The sequence below is a fragment of the Stegostoma tigrinum genome, chromosome 2 (assembly GCF_030684315.1).
Source record: "Stegostoma tigrinum isolate sSteTig4 chromosome 2, sSteTig4.hap1, whole genome shotgun sequence".
NCBI lineage: Eukaryota > Metazoa > Chordata > Chondrichthyes > Orectolobiformes > Stegostomatidae > Stegostoma > Stegostoma tigrinum.
The window spans coordinates 37,584,907-37,603,562 of record NC_081355.1 but is presented as its reverse complement, the minus strand read 5'-3'; the positions used below and the strand labels follow the sequence as shown (position 1 = coordinate 37,603,562).

At 39.8% G+C, this 18,656-nt stretch overlaps 1 protein-coding gene across 5 annotated transcripts in view; it reads left to right on the top strand.

The window, feature by feature from the left end:
- Positions 1–1,825: 1,825 nt before the first annotated feature.
- The window catches only part of LOC125449139 (dysbindin-like), a 218,738-nt gene continuing 201,907 nt past the window's right edge, over positions 1,826–18,656 (top strand). For 2 of the 5 annotated variants that reach the window (XM_059653470.1, XM_059653457.1), the window contains exons 1-2: positions 5,213–5,889; positions 7,888–7,938. In XM_059653470.1, coding sequence (XP_059509453.1) covers positions 5,780–5,889; positions 7,888–7,938 — 161 coding nt within the window. In that variant the 5' untranslated portion in view covers positions 5,213–5,779. The other 3 variants (XM_048524802.2, XM_059653468.1, XM_048524806.2) reach the window with 3 other exon arrangements.

The window sequence follows — 18,656 nt, the reverse complement described above, 5'->3', positions numbered from 1 at the left end:
AGGAGCATAAAAGCCGACGTTTCGGGTCTAGACCCTTCATCAGAGAGCTCTCTGATGAAGGGTCTAGGCCCGAAACGTCGGCTTTTGTGCTCCTAAGATACTGCTTGGCCTGCTGTGTTCATCCAGCTTCACTCTTTGTTATTCCTAGACCATTATCTGGGTCTCTGTATTAACAGTTCATCAATAGTACCATTAGGCCATTGCCTCCCCCTATTTATTATGCTATGATCATATTGAATGGTGGAGTAGGCTCATTGCTTATATGGCCTACAACTTTTGGCCACTTCTTAAATTCTTATGCTCCACTTTTAGTTCCAGTGATCATGAATGCAAAACATAGCATTCATTCATAATTCCAAATGAACTAACAATGGATCAAAATTTTCTCTGTGAAATACTGCAGGGGTAAATGATTTGGAAGAAGGAAATGTACATTGAAGTAGAAAAGCTTAGGCACTACTTTCAAGAGCTAGTTTTATCTTAGCTAATCTGTGGGTTGCTACTGTTGATACTTGTACTACAAATAAAGATGAAAGAAGTTTCAGTTTCTTCACTTTGAACAGAATATTTAATATCTATAAAGTTTACACGACTAACTACTGGAATAAAATCATGTATTTGTGGAACTGTACCATGGTAACACAAATGTGTACAAAATGTGACAATGCTGATAGCCTAAAGGAAGAGAAAGCAGAACCCCCCCCAATTAAATCCAAGGACAGCTGAGTTCTACTGAAGTGGTAACTTTAGATATGCTTAATGTCTAGGATTCATTAAGAATTGAACAAAGCTACATACCACAATTACCTGCAACTTCTCAGAGAAAATATAATTGGGTTGGCTGCCAATAGAAAGTTAAATTAATTACACAGATGTAAAGCAAGCAGCTGAGGGTGACCTTGCGGAAGTTTATAAAATCATGATGGGCGTAGATAGGGTGAATAGCCAAGATCTTTTTCCGGGGTAGTGGAGTCCAAAACTAAAGGGCGTAGGTTTAAGGTGAGAGGGGAAAGATATAAAAGAGATCTAAGGTGCAACCTTTTCATGCAGAGGGTGGTGCGAGTATAGAATGAGCTGCCAGAGGAATTGGTGGAGGCTAGTACAATTACAACATGTAAAAGGCATCTGTTTGGGTATATAAATTGGAAGAATTTCAGGAATGTAGGCCAAACGTTGACAAATGGGACTAGATTAATGTGGGATATCTGGCAGGCATGGACAAGTTAGACTGAAGGGTCTGATTCCATGTTATACAACTCTATGACTCCAACTTCAGAACACACCCTGCTGAACCTTACCACCTGTCTTTAAGGGCACCGCTTTAAACCTACCTTCTTGACCAGGTTTCCGCTCTAATATCTGCTTAGGGTCTTGGACTCGAATTGTATTTGATGAAACGCAACAGGGCGTTTTATTACGTTGAAGACACCAGATAAATGCAAGTTGTAGTCGGTACATTATCACTTCTAAGTTATTGAGCAGAAAAGCGAACCTCAGAACCGATCGCCGTATGGAACTGACCTAAGAAGGGGTCAATACCTGCCCAATACCTGAGTACTAATTTGTCCTTCTAAGACCAGATTTCGTCCACATTCCCTGCCAGCGGGCCTTTAACCAAATCAGAGATAGTAGGAACTGCAGATGCCGGAGAATCTGAGATAACAAAGTGTAGAGCTGGATGAACACAGCAGGCCAAGCAGCATCAGAGAAGTAGGAAAGCTGACGTTTCGGGCCTTGACCTTCTTTCAGAAATGGGACAAGCGGCCGTTCGTCGCTAGGAGACGATTCCCTTCTCTCCCCCGCTGCTTGGAGTGTGCCGGAAGTACGTGTGACAGAGGCCAACCCGTTTCCCGGCGGCGCTGCCAGTCAAGCAGACTTAGTGCTGTGGGGGTGACTTATTTCCAGTGGCTCAGTCTTGTACTTAGTGCTAGAAACTGGAAAAGATGTTTGAGAATTTTAAAGAGCGGCTGCTGAGCGCGCAGCAGGATTTCAGCAGCGGGTAGGAGAGGCAGCGGGGAACAGATCGGGTTGTGTGTGGGGGAGCCGGGCCCAAGGTTAGAAGCAGGGCTGGGGACACTCCTTCCTATGCTTGAATGAGAGGCGTTTAAACCGAACTCAGTCAGGTTACTGATGACTTTGTGTACTATATATATTTGAAATTCTTTTTATATCGGCGAAGAGTCGTTGCTGTGACCCTAGACTATAAAGGAATTTGTGTCGTTACGAAATCCACCCACTTTCTGAAGTTTAAAAACAAGTTTCGGTCTTATCAGAAGTTGGTTTTCAGCAAAGTTATACATAACATCAGTTTGGGAAGAATTATTTGATCATTAAATAACTTTATAAACTTAGGTTTCCGACTACACTTCCTGCATGTTTTGTAAATCTTGAGTTGAAAGCAGTGTGACGGCCATGTGAGAGCAGAGCTGTAGGGGAACACTTTTTTTCGTCTCCATAACTGCTGAATACGTGTGGGTGACGCCAAGTGAAGAATCCCATTAAAAATTGATGGGCCTTCATTCTTGGGACCTTTTTCTCATTCTGTTCTTCCACTCTCAGCTAAAGGTGTGAGCTGCGGGTACGATTTATTTCCTAAAAACTTTCCTGTAATTGCTGACCTGAAGTTGGCAACTTGAGTGGGTAAAAATACTTTTCCACCATTGCAGAAAACCAGGTTATTTTACCGACTGTTAATGACTGCACTGATACTCGATGCTTTTCAAAACCACTACAATCAATGCTATTGCTTATGAAGGGAGAATCTTCCAAAATGGATATCCGTTCTGAGAATTTAATAATTCCGGGTTTGTGAGGGGCGGGGGGGGGGGGAAGGATTTTCAAGGTGGCACTTGGGAAATGTATACGAAATATCCTATTAATGATTATGGGAGACATGAAATCAATTTGTAGCTGGCTAAAAATGTGATATGAGTTAGTTGTGCGAAAGTTGACCCTCATGCGTCCATGTCTCTAAAACCGAGAAAGGAGACAGTGCAATATTTGTGTATTTAGTTACTTGTTTGACCTCTTAAGTAATATTTATATGCTAGGAATTCACTTTGAGAATTGAAATGAATTGTTTGCAAACTAAAAGCCTGGAAAAACACGTTGCAGTACTGTTAACATTTATTTACTGCTATCTGCATGTTATATTTTAAATATTTCCTTGTCTTCAATTTCAGTTTAAAGACGTTGGGTGACAAATCTAAAGAAGTAAAAGTTAAGAAGCCAAGGTAATTGTAATTTGCTACTTTCAGCACTTTGTGATGAAGTGAGTTGGTTCTCTTGAATATAATAAGTCAGTGGCACCAACATTTTGCAGCTGTTGTAAAGGTATCATCTTAGCCAGGTAAGAAAATTCTGATATGTTGATTACTGAAGTCAAATATTTATACACTGGAAAATTTATTTTCATTTTTCACAATCTACTTAGCTGCATTTATAGTCAACTCTTGAATTTCTGTAAGTTATGGAAATGTTCTGAGAAAGAAAACTCAACAACTGACGTTTTGTGGCAATGTTCCAAAATTTGCAAGACAAACTGTAAATGTATTTCGAAGACATTTAACATGTTGGTATGCCTGTTATGCAATGTAGCAACAGAACCACATATAGCAGTTCCAACTTTGCTCACTCAACAGACTGCAATTTTTCCTTGCATGGAAGAACAACTATTGTTTGATTTGCTCAATTTTTATAATGTTCCTGGAAGAATTATGGGAAGATTTTCTGTTGGATTCTATAGAGCTTTGTTTGACATTTTTAATTTTTATAATCTAACAAAAATTCTATTGAATGTATTTTTGATTATTAGTGATTTTTGACTGCATTGTGTTCAACTATTATTTTATTTACCTAGAATGCACTAGCACAAGCCGCCTTCAAGATATGAGATGCACTCTCAGCATAGGTGAAGAACAAGCTGAAGATTGGTGCCAGAACAGCCCTACTTATCATCATTTTAGAACTCCAAAGCGAGCTGATGCTTTGCTGTTTAAGAGGACCTGACCTAGCATTCTGTCATGGTTACAATCTTGACAGATTTTCTCAACCGGACCGTTTTAGGATTTTCCAGAGGCTTATTCTATTAACTGTTAATATTATTTTGAGGAAAACACAACTGAAGTAAAGGACGATATTCTACTCTAGTTTTCTGGCATTTTCTCACCTAGTATCAGATCAACAGTGCATCCTGGGTGAAAGTTGCACAGTATCTCAGGTAGTTTTGCTTCTGCCACAATGCTAAGTTTTAAGGATGATACAAGCAAAGTTGCTAGGCAGAGAAGTGAGCGCGCTCAGGAGTTGATATGCTGCTATTCTACCCTTGTTTTACTAGACAGCAAAAATTATAGCATTGTGAAAGTTATTCTGAACGATGAGAGGACCTAATTTGAAGGCCTCTGTCATGTCCGGACTTGTTGCCTTGAAGAAATTCAGGTGGAATTTTGTCTCTTCCTGAAGCCTTTCCTGAGTTCATCTGTAAAGTTTTTCTTGAAGGCAAGTCAAACCAGGATTGTTGGCTGTGTGGTTGACTGTGGTAGTTCTGTACAAAAAATGCTGGTGTTCTCCCCATCTGTGTATATTGTTACTGCCTGGGTTTTTTTTTCAATTTTATTTTAAGGATGAACTATCAGCAGAGACCAATGGTGTGGAACCTGTCCTGGATTTATCTTGTGTATCTCGCAGCTCTCTCTGAACCATTACAGTTCAGGTATTGGAATGTGTCAGTTTTGGAGGCGAAGATCAGGTTATTTTGCTATGCAGGATTTGAGAGGTGACTTAGTCATTTTATCAAATATCCCAAAATATTGAGGGAGGCAAGAGAACAAACTATTGGAGCATTGACATACATTTTTGTATCCTGTTTGGCCAGAGGTGAGGTCCTGAGGTTTGAAGAATAGTCAACATTGTCCCATTGTTTAAGAAGGGTAGAAATCATGATCCTGGAAATGACAGGCCTGTTAGTCTCATGTTGGTGGTAGAGAAATTTTTGAAAAGATTCTCGAGGACAAGATCTGTACGTATTTGGAACCAAATGGATTGTTAGTGATAGGCAGGATGGTTTTGTGCGGGTAAGGTCGTGACTCACTAACTTGATTCAGTTTTGTTTTTGAGGAGGTGACAGAGATGATTGATGAAAAATGTTGTCTACGTGGACTTCAGTAAAGCCTTTAACAAGATCCCTCATGACAGACTGGTATAAAAGGTGATGGTAGTCACAGTTTGCACGTTCTCATCGTGTCTGCATGGGTTTCCTCCGGGTACTCCGGTTTCCTCCCACAGTCCAAAGATGTGCAGGCTAGGTGGATTGGCTAAGCTAAATTGCCCATGGTGTTCAGGGATGTGTAGATTGGGTGGGTTATAGGGGGATGGGTCTGGGTGGGATGCTCTGAGGGTTGGTGTGGACTTATTTGGGTCAAAGGGCCTGTTTCCACAGTGTATGGATTCTATAAATCAACCTTGATGTACTGCCATCTTTGGTACAAGAACATTGTTACTGGAATAACAAACAATGTGTTTAAAATTGCTCCACTTCTCAAAACAGTCTCCATCTAAGAGTATGTTAGCTTTGAGCTTTTTGTAAAGAGTATTCTGAAACTGATTGTCAGAAATGATGTTACCAGGTTATCTGTTTGAAATGCTTTTGGTTACTGGTATTGAGCTAAAGAAACTTTCAAGTTAGCAATTACTTTGTTATCTGTACAGCATTCTACACCTCTTGTTGCATGAGTATTTTCTATATCTCAGAGATCTCTGTGACACGATAATCATTTACAGGATGAGGGTGTCACTGAGAGGCAGTATTTATTGTCCATCCCAATTGCCCAGAGGGCATTTGAGAGTCAACCACATTGCCGTGTGTCTGGAGTCATATGTCGGCCAGATCAGGTAAGGATGGCCAATTTCCTTACCTAAAGGACATTAGCGAACCAGATGGGTTTTTCCTGATAAGCAACAGTGGGTTCATGGTCATCTTTTGATTCTTAATTCCAGATATTTTAATGAATTCAAATTGTATCATCTGCCATGGTGGGATTCGAACCTGAATCCCCAAGACATGCTCTGGGTCTCTGGATTAACAGTCCAGTGATAGTACCACTAGGCTATCCCTCCCTTGTGTGCATCTACATAGCCTTGTGCTTATTGACTTGTCTGAGTATCCTGTTGGTAATGGATTAATGTGACTGAGTTTACTGACTCCATGGTTATCCAGAATGCCTTTTTCCGGTTATCTTTGACTTTCCCCACATGGGCATAGAAGTCTCCTAGGACCATGAGCTTACTAATAACAGACATGGACTTAAGGAATTAATCCAGATCCCCATAGAATTTACCACATACCCACCACTACAAGACTTCTTTCTGAAGAAAGAAGTAAAGGTGAGTTTGTATAAAATATATGCAAGAATTCTTTTTAGAATGGAACAACCACTACACAGGAGCAATCGCACCATCAGCTGCAGAATCTGGTACAGTGGCACGGACAGAATCCTGGACATATGAGAGACCCCTTTGGCTGCAGTGAACGTGCACGATGATTTTGATGCTTAGTCACGCTCTTCAAGCTACCTGACGCCTTGCGAAAATGCTTTCTCAATCATTGAATTGAACAAGTGATTTCTTCTGTGTTTTCTGGAACAGTCTGCATATGCCAGAAGATAAGCAAATCCCAAACTCTCAAGGTTGAGGGTTTGAAACCTACCCTCACCAGATTGCTTTATTTTTCTGAAAACAAAAATGCTGGAAATCACAAGGTTAGGCAGCAGTCATGGAGAGAGAGAGAGCAAGCTAGTATTTCTCTAGTTTAGCTGACTGTTCTTCAGAGCTGGCTGTACCCAGTTGTGATGAAGAGTCAGCTAAACTCTATAAACATTAGATTAGATTCCCTACAGTGTGGAAACAGGCCCTTCGGCCCAAGTCCACACTGCCCCTTGGAGTATCCCACCCAGAACCATCCCCCAATAACTCTTATACCCCTGAACATTACAGGAAATTTAGCATGGCCAATCCACCTAGCCGGCGCATCTTTGGACTGTGGGAGGAAACCGGAGCACCCAGAGTAAACCCACACAGACACGGGGGGAACGTGCAAACTCTGCACAGACAGTTACCCGAGGCTGGAATCGACCCTGGGTCCCTGGCGGTGAGGCTGCAGTGCTGCTCATTAACTTGCTGTCTCCATGGATGCTGCCTAAGCTGTGATTTCCAGCATTTTTTTGTTTTTGTTTTGTTTTTAATACAGATTTCCAGCATCTGGAGTAGTTCGCTCCTTTTATTTTTTAGTTTTCTGATTCCCACCCACCTCCCCCCCCCCCCCCCCGACAATTTGTACTGAATCTACCTACATACCTTTCTGATCCTAAGATGGCGCCGTAAGTGGTGACTTATAAACTTTTCAATGTACACGTGAAAATAAAGTTGCCAATTCTAATTAAGCTCACCTGTCAAAATATTTGCCTGTGGTGTGACTTGTTACCGCATGCAGACAACTTGTGGGAGCTACAAGTAAGGGTTGGTCCACTGCAGACCAAAGTTGGTAAGTTATTCAGAGGACCACCCATCTGCATGTCAGAGCTATCAACTCTTCTTGAGCAATCCACAAATCGCAATATTTGATATGGTCCAACTAAAATTGACGATGGATGACTGAACCGGTAAAGTTATTGTAATGCCATTGCCTGTCAGATTTCTAGCTCTGAGCCATTATATTGGAAGCCAGATACTAACCTATATAGACTCTTGTTTATCATAACTAACTGCCTCAATTGATCTTCTTTGAAATCATGAATCTTGTACCAATTTAATGCTAAAATTATCGATTAAAATGTTGTCCGTGTTGGATACTTCGAGCTGAAGTACAACTGTGATGTTTGTTTATTTTCACAGCAACACAGATGTTTTGTCCAAGTTTGCTGCAGGAGCTGAGCTACTTAGCAGGTAAGGATTGTTAATTATACTTATTGATGGCTTACGATGGTGTAACATCACAGCATATATTTATATAATTGTGCAATGTATTAGTAAGATACTCAGTCCCTTCTTGTATCTTAAGTGGAAAGACTGTATATGTCTTATTAAAAATCAGGGAGCAATTAGACATATGATTGAATCATGAAATGTTTAGAGCACAATAAAGGTCATTCACTTGTATTTGCTTTGCAAGAGCAGCTTGGCTTATCCATATTGCCCTGCAAATCTTTCCACTTCAGGAGCTTATCAAATTCTTTCAAAAGTCCTGATTAAATCATCTGCCAACAGAAGGAAGTGTATTGTATATCTGTCAGCTCTGTATGATCCTCGATTCCCTGGGAGACCAAGATTTATATAGTTAATGACCGGGGCTGAAGTAAGTTTGCTGTTGTGTGTAAATTACCATAACTTTTTAATTTGGCTACTTATTTATAAGCCTCGCAGATAAATACTGAAACAATTATTTAAACTTTAATGCAAGTAGCAACTAAAATAAGACTCCTCGGTAAGCAAGTGAAGTCCCACAACGCAACTTAGCTAAATTCTGCCATTAATTGGGTAGATAGTTACAATACCAACCAACAGAATTTATCTTTGGGTGTCCAGGGTTTGATTCTTGTGCAGTGTGGTTCTCTGGTGTTCTGCCAAAGAATTGTGAAGTTGAATTCGTACAGAATTTTCTCTCTTGTGAAGTTTGAAGTGATACCTTGTGTTCAATTATTCAAAAAGCCGCATTGTCTTGTGATGGCTTTCAACATTTTGAAATATGTTAGCAACAACATGGAAGAAACAACCATTTTTACATACCACAATCCTTTTCTTTTTTAGAAACATTTGGGGATAAGCAGCTATGACAGAGCAAAGTTCTCCAACTATGTAATTTGATAATTGTTTATGTGCTTTGAAAGGAAATATATAGTGGGCCCTCAGTTGATACCGTGTGCAAGACACTGAGTGATGTGGAATCAACGAGCATGGGTAAAACAAGGCTACCGTGGAATTCATTGTCAACACTTAAGAACTGTTAGTATGACAGAAGTGGTGTGAAGACAACTTTTTAAGCAATGAAAATTCCTCTTAAAGCTCAATTTTCATTTTTCTGGAGGGGGCAAAGTATGGCATGTGATATACGTTAAGGCTCTTGAGTAGCTTTGTAGCTCAGGTTGTGGATGATGTGGTCAGTTAGCTTGCTGAGCTGGCTTGTTAGTTCAGACATTTCATTACCCTGCTGGGTAACATCATCAGTGCAGTCTCCAATGAAGCGCTGATGTGTTTTCCTGTCTGGTATTTAAATGAGCGACAACACACTGCAGCAACCCAGAACTATGCCAAAACGAAGAAGAATACCTCTACCAAGTATTTAAGGACAATGGATACTGGAACAGCTGGGTCCAGTGATGCCTATCTCACAAAAAGCAGGAAGGTACAGTACGCCCTGACACACCCACACGTTACCATACATCAAGAACATATCTGAACTGACCACAAGACTCCTACTACCATTGGGTATCACAGTGGCACGCACACCTGGGCCAACCCTATGCTAACTGCTAACAAAGACCGTTTACCCACGATGGATAAAACCAACCCATGCAAAGACTCTGATAAACATTACATTGGACAGACTGGAAGGAAACTGGCCACGAGGATACATGAAAACCAACTTGCAACAAAAAGACCTGACCCGTACTCACTCGTCTCCATCACACAGATAAGTAGAACCGCCAGTTCAATTTGGATAACATCAAGATCCTAGAACAGGTCAAACAAAGACAAGCATGGGAATTTTGAGGCTTGGCTCTCCACCAAGAAGGCCATCAATGACCACATAGAATTAGACCCTATATATACACCACTGCGAAGAAAAACCAGGAATGAGGTAACCAATTACAATGGACCCCAGAATTTAAGCACCAGATGGGAAAACACAACAGCGCTTCATCAGAAGCTGTACTGATGTTACCCAGCAGGGTGATGAAATGTCAGTGAACTAACCATAGCATATTTTTATATCGATATTATTTATTTTTGAGTTTGTATTTTTGAATTTTGAATGAATGACATGGATTTTCTTGTGACTGAAGTATTAATTAACTTGTATGTCTGTAGCCATGATGGTTTCTTTTATACCAACTTGATACAGAAATGGCCTCCAGACTAATGGATTTCTTTTTGCATTAGAGCATAAGACCAAGCAAGGTAAACTATTGGGCATTAAGGTTTCAATTAGAAAATCTGGACTTGATTTTTATTTTAAATTCAGTAGAAACACCCATTGCATGAAAATGAAAATGTTTTTTTCTTAATGATCAATTGGGGTAATTGTGTAGAAGCCTGGGTGAGGATGGATATATAAAACAGTGCTCCTGAGAAAGCAAAAAGATAGAGGATAAATTTCCTTTGAGAAAGGAGTTTATTAATTGTCCTAGACTTGACATCTTTGGATAAAACCTTGGCAAGGTTCTTTGAAGCTGAGTGCATTTCAACTCATGTATGTGAAAACTCCAGAAAAAGGCCGTCGGATTTTCCAGACTAGAAATTGAAGTTGACACAAATTAAATAGCAAGTGGGCAAGTCTGAATTTTATTGAGATTTCAACTGCACTCTTTTTTGGGGTTGCCAGTGGATTCTGCAAGTATGCGGTGAACATTTTAAAAGTATTGTACAGTTTGTGAATTGCTAAATCTTGCTTTTTTTTTAAAATAACCACATTGACACCATCATCAATTTTGGTACAACAGCTGTAGCTGCCATAACAGTGCCACCCATGATCAAACTTAGATTGATGTGGATCTGCTGGTGTTGGACTAGGGTGGACAGTGTCACAAGTTCAACCTGTTTATTTGAAATCATAAGCTTTTCGAACGCTGTCCCTTCATCAGGTGAAGTGAAGAGAGTGCCCAGGCACAGACTTAATAATCAAGAGAGAACAAAAGATGATACAAATGGTGTGAGTGTCAGCAGGCCAAATGATTGGTCTCTGCAGGTAATTGAGTGTTAGATGGTGAGTAAAGTGTCAACAGCTGATTAACAAGTGAAAGAATGACTTATAATCTGATTAGTTGAGGCAGAGAGATAACTACAGAAAATTAAAAATAGTGTGCGGGAGACAAGCCAAACAACTGCAATAACGTGATAGATACAAGAATCACATGCCGAGTGTCTAACCAAAATAACAAGTAATCTGAAACTGTACAAGCTAAGATAGGGAGGTCATAATGATGTCAAAACAGGACAATAAGGAATAGTTTTAAGTTGTGGACCTATTTTAATACAAAAAACTCTAATGAATTAAAATTTAGCCTTGTAGTTTTGTGAAAAAGTTTCATTATCTGTGAATGTAGGAGAAGTTGGGTGAAAGTAGATCAAGGTCCATTTAGTTTATTAACCATCATCCTGGCGATAACATTACGTGATAAATAATGGAATTGTTGAATATCATCAATCATGGTATTTAGGCTGTACAAACACCATTTAAAACATTTCCCATCCGAGAATGAATTGAGTTCATTGTGGTAAGGGCCTGGGGAGTATTGCTGAACAAAGAGACCTTGGAATGCAGGTTCATCGTTCCTTGAAAGTGGAGTCTCAGGTAGACAGCATAGTGAGGGAGGTGTTTGGTATGTTTGTTTTTATTGGTCAGTGCATTGAGTATAGGAATTGGGAGGTCATGTTATGGCTGTACAGGACATCAGTTAAGGTTTTGGAACACTGCAGTTCTGATTGCCCTGCTATAGGAATATGTTGTGAAACTTGAAAGGGTTCAGAAAATATTTACAAGAATGTTGCCAGGATTGGAAGGTTGAGCTGCAGTAAGAGGCTGAATAAGCTGGGGCTCTTTTCCCTGGAATGTTGGAGACTGATGGGTGACTTAATAGAAGTTTACAAAATCATGAGGGGCATGGGTAGAATGAATAGCCAGGGTCTCTTCCCTTTGGACTGGGAGTCCAAAAAACAGGTTTAAAAGGAACTTAAGGAGCAATGTTCTCAAACAAAGGGTGGCATGAGTATGGAATGAGCTGCCAGAGGAAGTGGTGGAGGTTGGTGCAATCAACATTTAAAAGGCACCTGGATGGGTGTATGAATAGGAAGGGTTTAGAGGGATATGGGCCAAATGCTGGCAAATGGGACTAGATTAGTTTAGGATATTTAGTTGGCATGGATGAATTGGACTGAAGGATCTGTTTCTGTGCTGTATATATCTATGACTCTATGAACTGCTTGTCTGGTTTGTTGCCATTTTGAAATGAGAATAAAAACATCAATAATTCATGTCAAATTTATGCACAGCATGCATATTTCCATGATTTGCAAAGGTTCTTTTCTCGATCGACCATCCTCCTATTCAGCACGTACATCAACCATGAATGGCTTGTTGAGGAACACCTGTAAAAGCTGAGCTCGGATGTTAGACACCTAGTATACCTGCAATATGAATGTTATCTCTTTGCATGCAGCTCTTGATCTCATTGGTTATGAGATCATAGAACATAGAAAAGTACAGCACAGTACAGGCCCTTCGGCCCACGATGTTGTGCCGTGGAATAATCCTTATCCAAAAATAACCTAACCTACATTCCCCTCAATTCACTGCTGTCCATGTGCATGTCCAGCAGTCGCTTAAATGTCACTAATGACTCTGCTTCCACAACTACCACTGGTAAATTATTCCATGCGCTCACAACTCTCTGGGTGAAGAACCTCCCTCTGACGTCTTCTCTATACCTTCCTTCTAACACCTTAAAACTATGACCCCTTGTGGCAGTCATCCTGCCCCGGGAAAAAGTCTCTGGCTATCGACTCTATCCATGCCTCTCATTACCTTGTACACCTCGATCAGGTCACCTGTCTTCCTCCTTCTCTCCAGAGAGAAAAGTCCGAGCTCAGTCAACCTCTCCTCGTAAGACAAGCCCTCCAGTCCAGGCAGCATCCTGGTAACCCTGCTTTGCACCCTCTCCAAAGCCTCCACATCTTTCCTGTAATAGGGCGACCAGAACTGGACACAATATCCCAAGTGTGGTCTCACCAGGGTTTTGTAGAGCTGCAGCATAACCTTGCGGCTCTTAAACTTGATCCCCCTGTTAATGAAAGCCAAAACACCATACGCTTTCATAACAACCTTATCCACCTTGGTGGCAACTTTGAGAGAGCTATGCACTTGAACACCAAGATCCGCTGTTCCTCCACACTGCTGAGAATCCTGCCTTTAATCCTATGAGAATATATAATCACAGTAAACTGTGTTCTGTATGTAGGAACAATTTCATTTTCACTTATGATTGTGCACACAAACCCCTGCAGGAATTTTGATTTTCATGGGTTTGCATTTGAAAATCAGCATATCTGCTCCTTCGCCATACAGGGGTGTCTTTTCATGTCCTCTAGTTTTCATTTGAGCCATGTTGATACTTTTCCCTCAGCTTAGATTACCATCAAAAATAAAGGTCATTTCAGGAATGTTGCGGATACGATGTTAGGGATATTCCTGTTTGTGCTGTTCATGCTGCAAACTCGTTAATTTTGACATTGAGGTCTTTTGATAGGCTGAGATTTTGTTGGCCTTCTGAAACATTGGATGCTTTAATTCCATAAAGCAGCTAAGCCAATTAACTGCTGCTCAGATCTTTGCTAGATTGAGAGTTTGTTTGGCCCAAAAGTGCATATATGTGCATTGAATTTCTGGTGATAATACAACTGTTGTGAAGATTTTTGATCTGTTCCAGTGCATAATTCTCAAGATTAGGCCAATGTCTTGCACCTGTCCTTATTGTGCATTTGCTCTCGGTTATCATGTTTCAGGGTAGACTCCTCTATCTTCCATTCTTAAACCAATTTTTCACTAACAATGCATTCTCTCATTACGCCACAGCTGTTTGAACAAGTTAACCAATATTGCAACTTTCAGCTTGAAACCAGCTTCATTCGGTTGTCTTTTTGTTGGAAGATGTTTCTCTTTCACAATGCATTTTCTGGTCTGTGTAGGCATGTCTTAAACCCAAGTGTATCTTTGCAACCTGGTTCATATTGTCTTGCACCTAGTATTAGGGTAAATAAAACATGCACTTGTCGTGTAAGAATTGATGTGAGTATAGTACAAATACAAAAACTTGTTTTTAGAGCTGGAAAAATGGAGTTACCTTGTACATTAGGTTTATAGTAGTCATGCAATCAATCTCTCTCAGTAAGTCTACATGGAATGCAACATTGGGTGAGTAAGCTCCAGTGCTTTAGAGCTTTCGGTACCATAGATCTAAAGTTATCTATTCTTCCAAACATGTTGCACTTGCCGTATTCATCTCAAATTGCTCGTACTTCATACTAATATTTTCTGAAAGAAGTATAATTTTACATATTAATCAATATAATGTTACAGCCATCATGTCATGGACTTGTCTCATAGATTTGCCATTCATTTACCACCCTCTAAGCACAGGCCTCTGATATGGATAGGGATGAAAGTGAACTGAAACCCCTGATACCTTATTGTCTGTGTACAAAAGAAAAATGTTTCTTAACCCTGGAAAATGCACTCAGGAATGGAGTCTTTGAGTTATAAGAAGAAACTGGGTAGGTTGGGACTTTTTTCGCTAGAGCATCAGATGTTTGAGGAATGACCTTTTATAGAGGTTTATAAAATCATATGGGATATTGCAAAAGTCTTTTCCCAAGAGTAGGGGAATTCAGAACTCAGAAGAGCATATTTTTAAGGTGAGAGGGTGATAAAAATTTAGTGATCAGAGGGTTAACATTTTTACACAGCTCGTGTGGAATGAGCTACCAGAGGAAGTGGTTGATGCAACTACAGTGCAAGATTTACAAAAAATTTGGACAGTTTCATGAATAGAAACGATTTAAAGGGATACAGGCCAAATTCAGACAACTAAACACAGTTTAGTTTAGAAGGATCTAGGCCTGAAATGTCAGCTTTTGTGCTTCTGAGATGCTACTTGGCCTGCTGTGTTCGTCCAGCTTCACACTTTTTGTTATCTTGGATTCTCCAGCATCTGCAGTTCCCATTATCTCTGATCACAGTTTAGTTTGGGAAACTTGGTTGGGCTTGAGGGTCTTTTTCTGTGCTGTATGACTGTGCATTTAAAACAAATTGTATATTTTCCCTTGTTTTGGTGAAATCTTTAATCCCTTAGTCAATACTCTGATTTGCTAATGAAGTTTAGGAGATTAGCTAAATAGTTATTGTCCATGTTATTCATGTCTGCTTAAGAGGTATTAATTGATTTGATGTTTCTGCTGAATACTTTTGAGTATGAAACGGAAGTGTCAACAGAACCATTTCATTTAATATACTGATTCCCAATGTTGCTTGCACTACATTTGAGGCAGCGTTCTGGTTGCTGGTCTTGAGCAAGATATGCTCAATGAGGTGTGGATCTTAGCAGTTACTACCACTTCCTTTCATTCCTCCAACATCTGTCAAAAAAAATTATCATTGGTGTACATAGATTTCCAAAGGCATTTGATGCAATGCCATATTACAGATCAGTAAACAAAAACAAAAAGCGCGTAAAATAAGAGATTGTAGGAATATGGATATGAAATTGGCTGATTGTCAGGAAATAGTTGGGGGTTAATAGGTCTTTCTCAGATAGGAGAATTTTTGTAGATGGCTCACTGTTAGGAATATGACTCTTTGCAGTGTATATTAATAGCGTAGACCTTGGTGTCGAAAGCACACTTTTCTTCACGATAATGAAGGATGAGCAATAAATGCTGACCTGACCAGTGATGCCCACATCCCATGCATGAATAGGAAATAGTCAAAATTTGCGGATGAATCAAACTGTGGAAGCATTGTGAACTAATAAGCAGGAAAATGTAGAACTTCAAAAGGACAAACAAGTTGTTGGAATGAACAGACAAATGGCAGATAATTATGCAAAAAAAGTAGTATTTTAGTTTGATAGGAAGAATATGATATCGTGACTTAACCAGGAACAGTGTGCCAATAATATGTCACAACATGTACATAATACTAGTTAGACCACCAAGATGGTCAGTTTGCCTTCCTGGTTGTTGTTCAGGATAAAACCTATTTGCACATGTTTATATCATTACCAGAAAATAACTATTTATTGCAGACTGCTTAGTTTTAAAAAGTCAGAAGTCACACAACACCAGGTTATAGTCCAACAGGTTTATTTGAAATCATAGGCTTTGAGTGCTGCTCCTTCGTCAGATGAAGTGATTTACATCAAGTACTGAAATAGCTATTTTAAACTTTGTTGCGTGTAGCAATCAAAATAAGAACCCTCAAGTAAGCGAGTTAAACCTCTCAATTTGTCTTAGCTATTACCTGATTTAGATGGAATCTGGCCAGGACTCTACCAACAATATAATACAATGTGAGGCTGGATGAACACAGCAGGCCAAGCAGCATCTCAGGAGCACAAAAGCTGACGTTTCGGGCCTAGACCCTTCATCAGAGCTCCTGAGATGCTGCTTGGCCTGCTGTGTTCATCCAGCCTCCCATTGTATTATCTTGGAATTCTCTAGCATCTGCAGTTCCCATTATCTCTGATACTATTTTAACCCCCCCCCTCTACCAACAATGTCTGTTTCTGGAAATGCCCGGTGCTTGGCTTGTTGTCCTTCGAAATACTGCCATTTTCCTCATATTGGATTCTTATACAGTTTTCTTCTAAGTTGTGGTGTGACATTATCGATGATTCATCAGATTCTTTCCTCACCAATACTGATGATACTTTCAGTACTTCAAGTCTGTAGCTTGCCACCTTTTTATGAGAAGTAGCTGCTTTTTTTCTGTCTGTTTGGAGACACCGCTTTCTGGTAGTTAACCCCTTAAATTCTTCTGCATGGCACTCAGTTGCCCTTGTGGCATAAAGCATTCAGTTTACCAAGCAGGTGTCAAAACAATTTTGTTTATGTCATAGATAATTGCTTTCAGTCTCTGTAACAGCTTGTCTTTGTCCCTTACTGGTTTATTCCAGACAGATGTTTGCTGCCTATTTAAATCTATGAAGTTATTTAAAGTTGTGAAGTTTACAATACTGTAGAGTTTAGGAAAAAAGATCTGTATATTTCCATAAGTCACTGTGCAGGATGTGTTGTGGACATGAATAATAAAGCATACTGTATGCAAGATGTTATTAATGGGGATAGCTTAAGAAGCAAGGAGGTTGTGTTGAACTTGTCGAAGATGTTAGTTTGGCCACACCTGGTGTTTTATGCTTGGTTCTGGATGTTGCACTTAAGGAAAGATTTGAAGACATTGAAATAGTGCAGAAAGATTCACGAGAATGAATCAAAGATTATGGAACTTTAGGCAGTTTAATTGGAGAATCTAGGACTGTTTAGGAAGAGAGAAGGATGAGTGCAGATGTGATAGAGGTATTCAAAATCATGGGGGATCTGGACAGCGTAGGCCAGGAGAACTTGCTGCCTGTCATTAAAAGGTTAGAGATTGAGAGTGCTCAAATTTAAAGTGATTAACGAAAGAAAGAAGAAAACAAGATGAAAATCTTTTGCAGTGTAACAAGTGGTTAAGGTGTGGAATGTACTGGCTCTTTGGAAACAAGTTCAATTGAACTAGGCAGGGGGAATTCAACTATTAAAGAGGAAGAATGTGCATGTGAAAAAGTTTGGGTAGGGAACAAGGTGAGTTGCACTTCTGGAGGGCTGGTGCATTCATAATGGGCTGAAGGAAACCTGTTGTACTATAAATTGAAGTGTCCAACTGACACTTGCTGTTCAGACTTGACATGGCTAGTTAATGATTCTTCAGCTTCTTGGGTTAAGAAGACACACAGGTTCCAGATTTCCTCTATGATGCTATTCAGAATGGTTTTCTAATTATAACAAGTTCCAGTGGGAAATCTCAGCACCTATGTGCAAGTGTAGTGAATAACTAACATCATTTATTTGGTACTGAAGCACATTTCAGCCCAATACCCCTCTCCTTTTTAAAAACAAAACGTAGTGTTAAATTTTGCCCACTTTCGCAGAATCAGCATGTATTGTTCATACATTTTCTTCATATTTTAGTGGGGTTGTTGGCATTGTCTTGCTGCTTTTCTGGCTTCAAGCTTCCTTCAGTCTGCCTCTGTTATCCATCCTACCCATTTTTCTTATTCCTCTGTTTCTATCTTCAAATGTTGCCAGGGCATGTCTGTTGTGACTGTCTATTGTCAACTATTTTTTTTTTTGAAACTGCAGTTTTGATTTCAGAACTTGACTTTTTATCTAACTCAGTAATTTATCTTCTCACCCATCTGATTCTTACCTTTTGAAATGCAGGTAATGTAGGTGGTATTATAGACCTCTCATCCTCTGATTGTAGAATCCAACTTTCTCACCCATAGACAACAACACTTAACCCTGGCAACAATATTAGGCATCATTTTCTAATGCTTCATGTAGATGCTTTTGGACTTTGAGATACTACAACACTGATCCATGGGGTTTTAAGTCATGTAATGTATCCATCTTTGTAAAATAGCATGTTTGACTTGCTGTTGCGTGGCAGAGCCACTGATTTGTTTGTTCTGGACTCACCCACAAGAGGAAATGTACTTTCCACACCCTTTTTATCAAGAATCTTGCATACTTAAAGCAAGTCGCCCACTACTAAACAAAACTCCAGTGGAAACCAAGTCTGCTCAGACTTTCTAGATATCAAACGAATAAACGTTCTCTGAACTGCTACAATA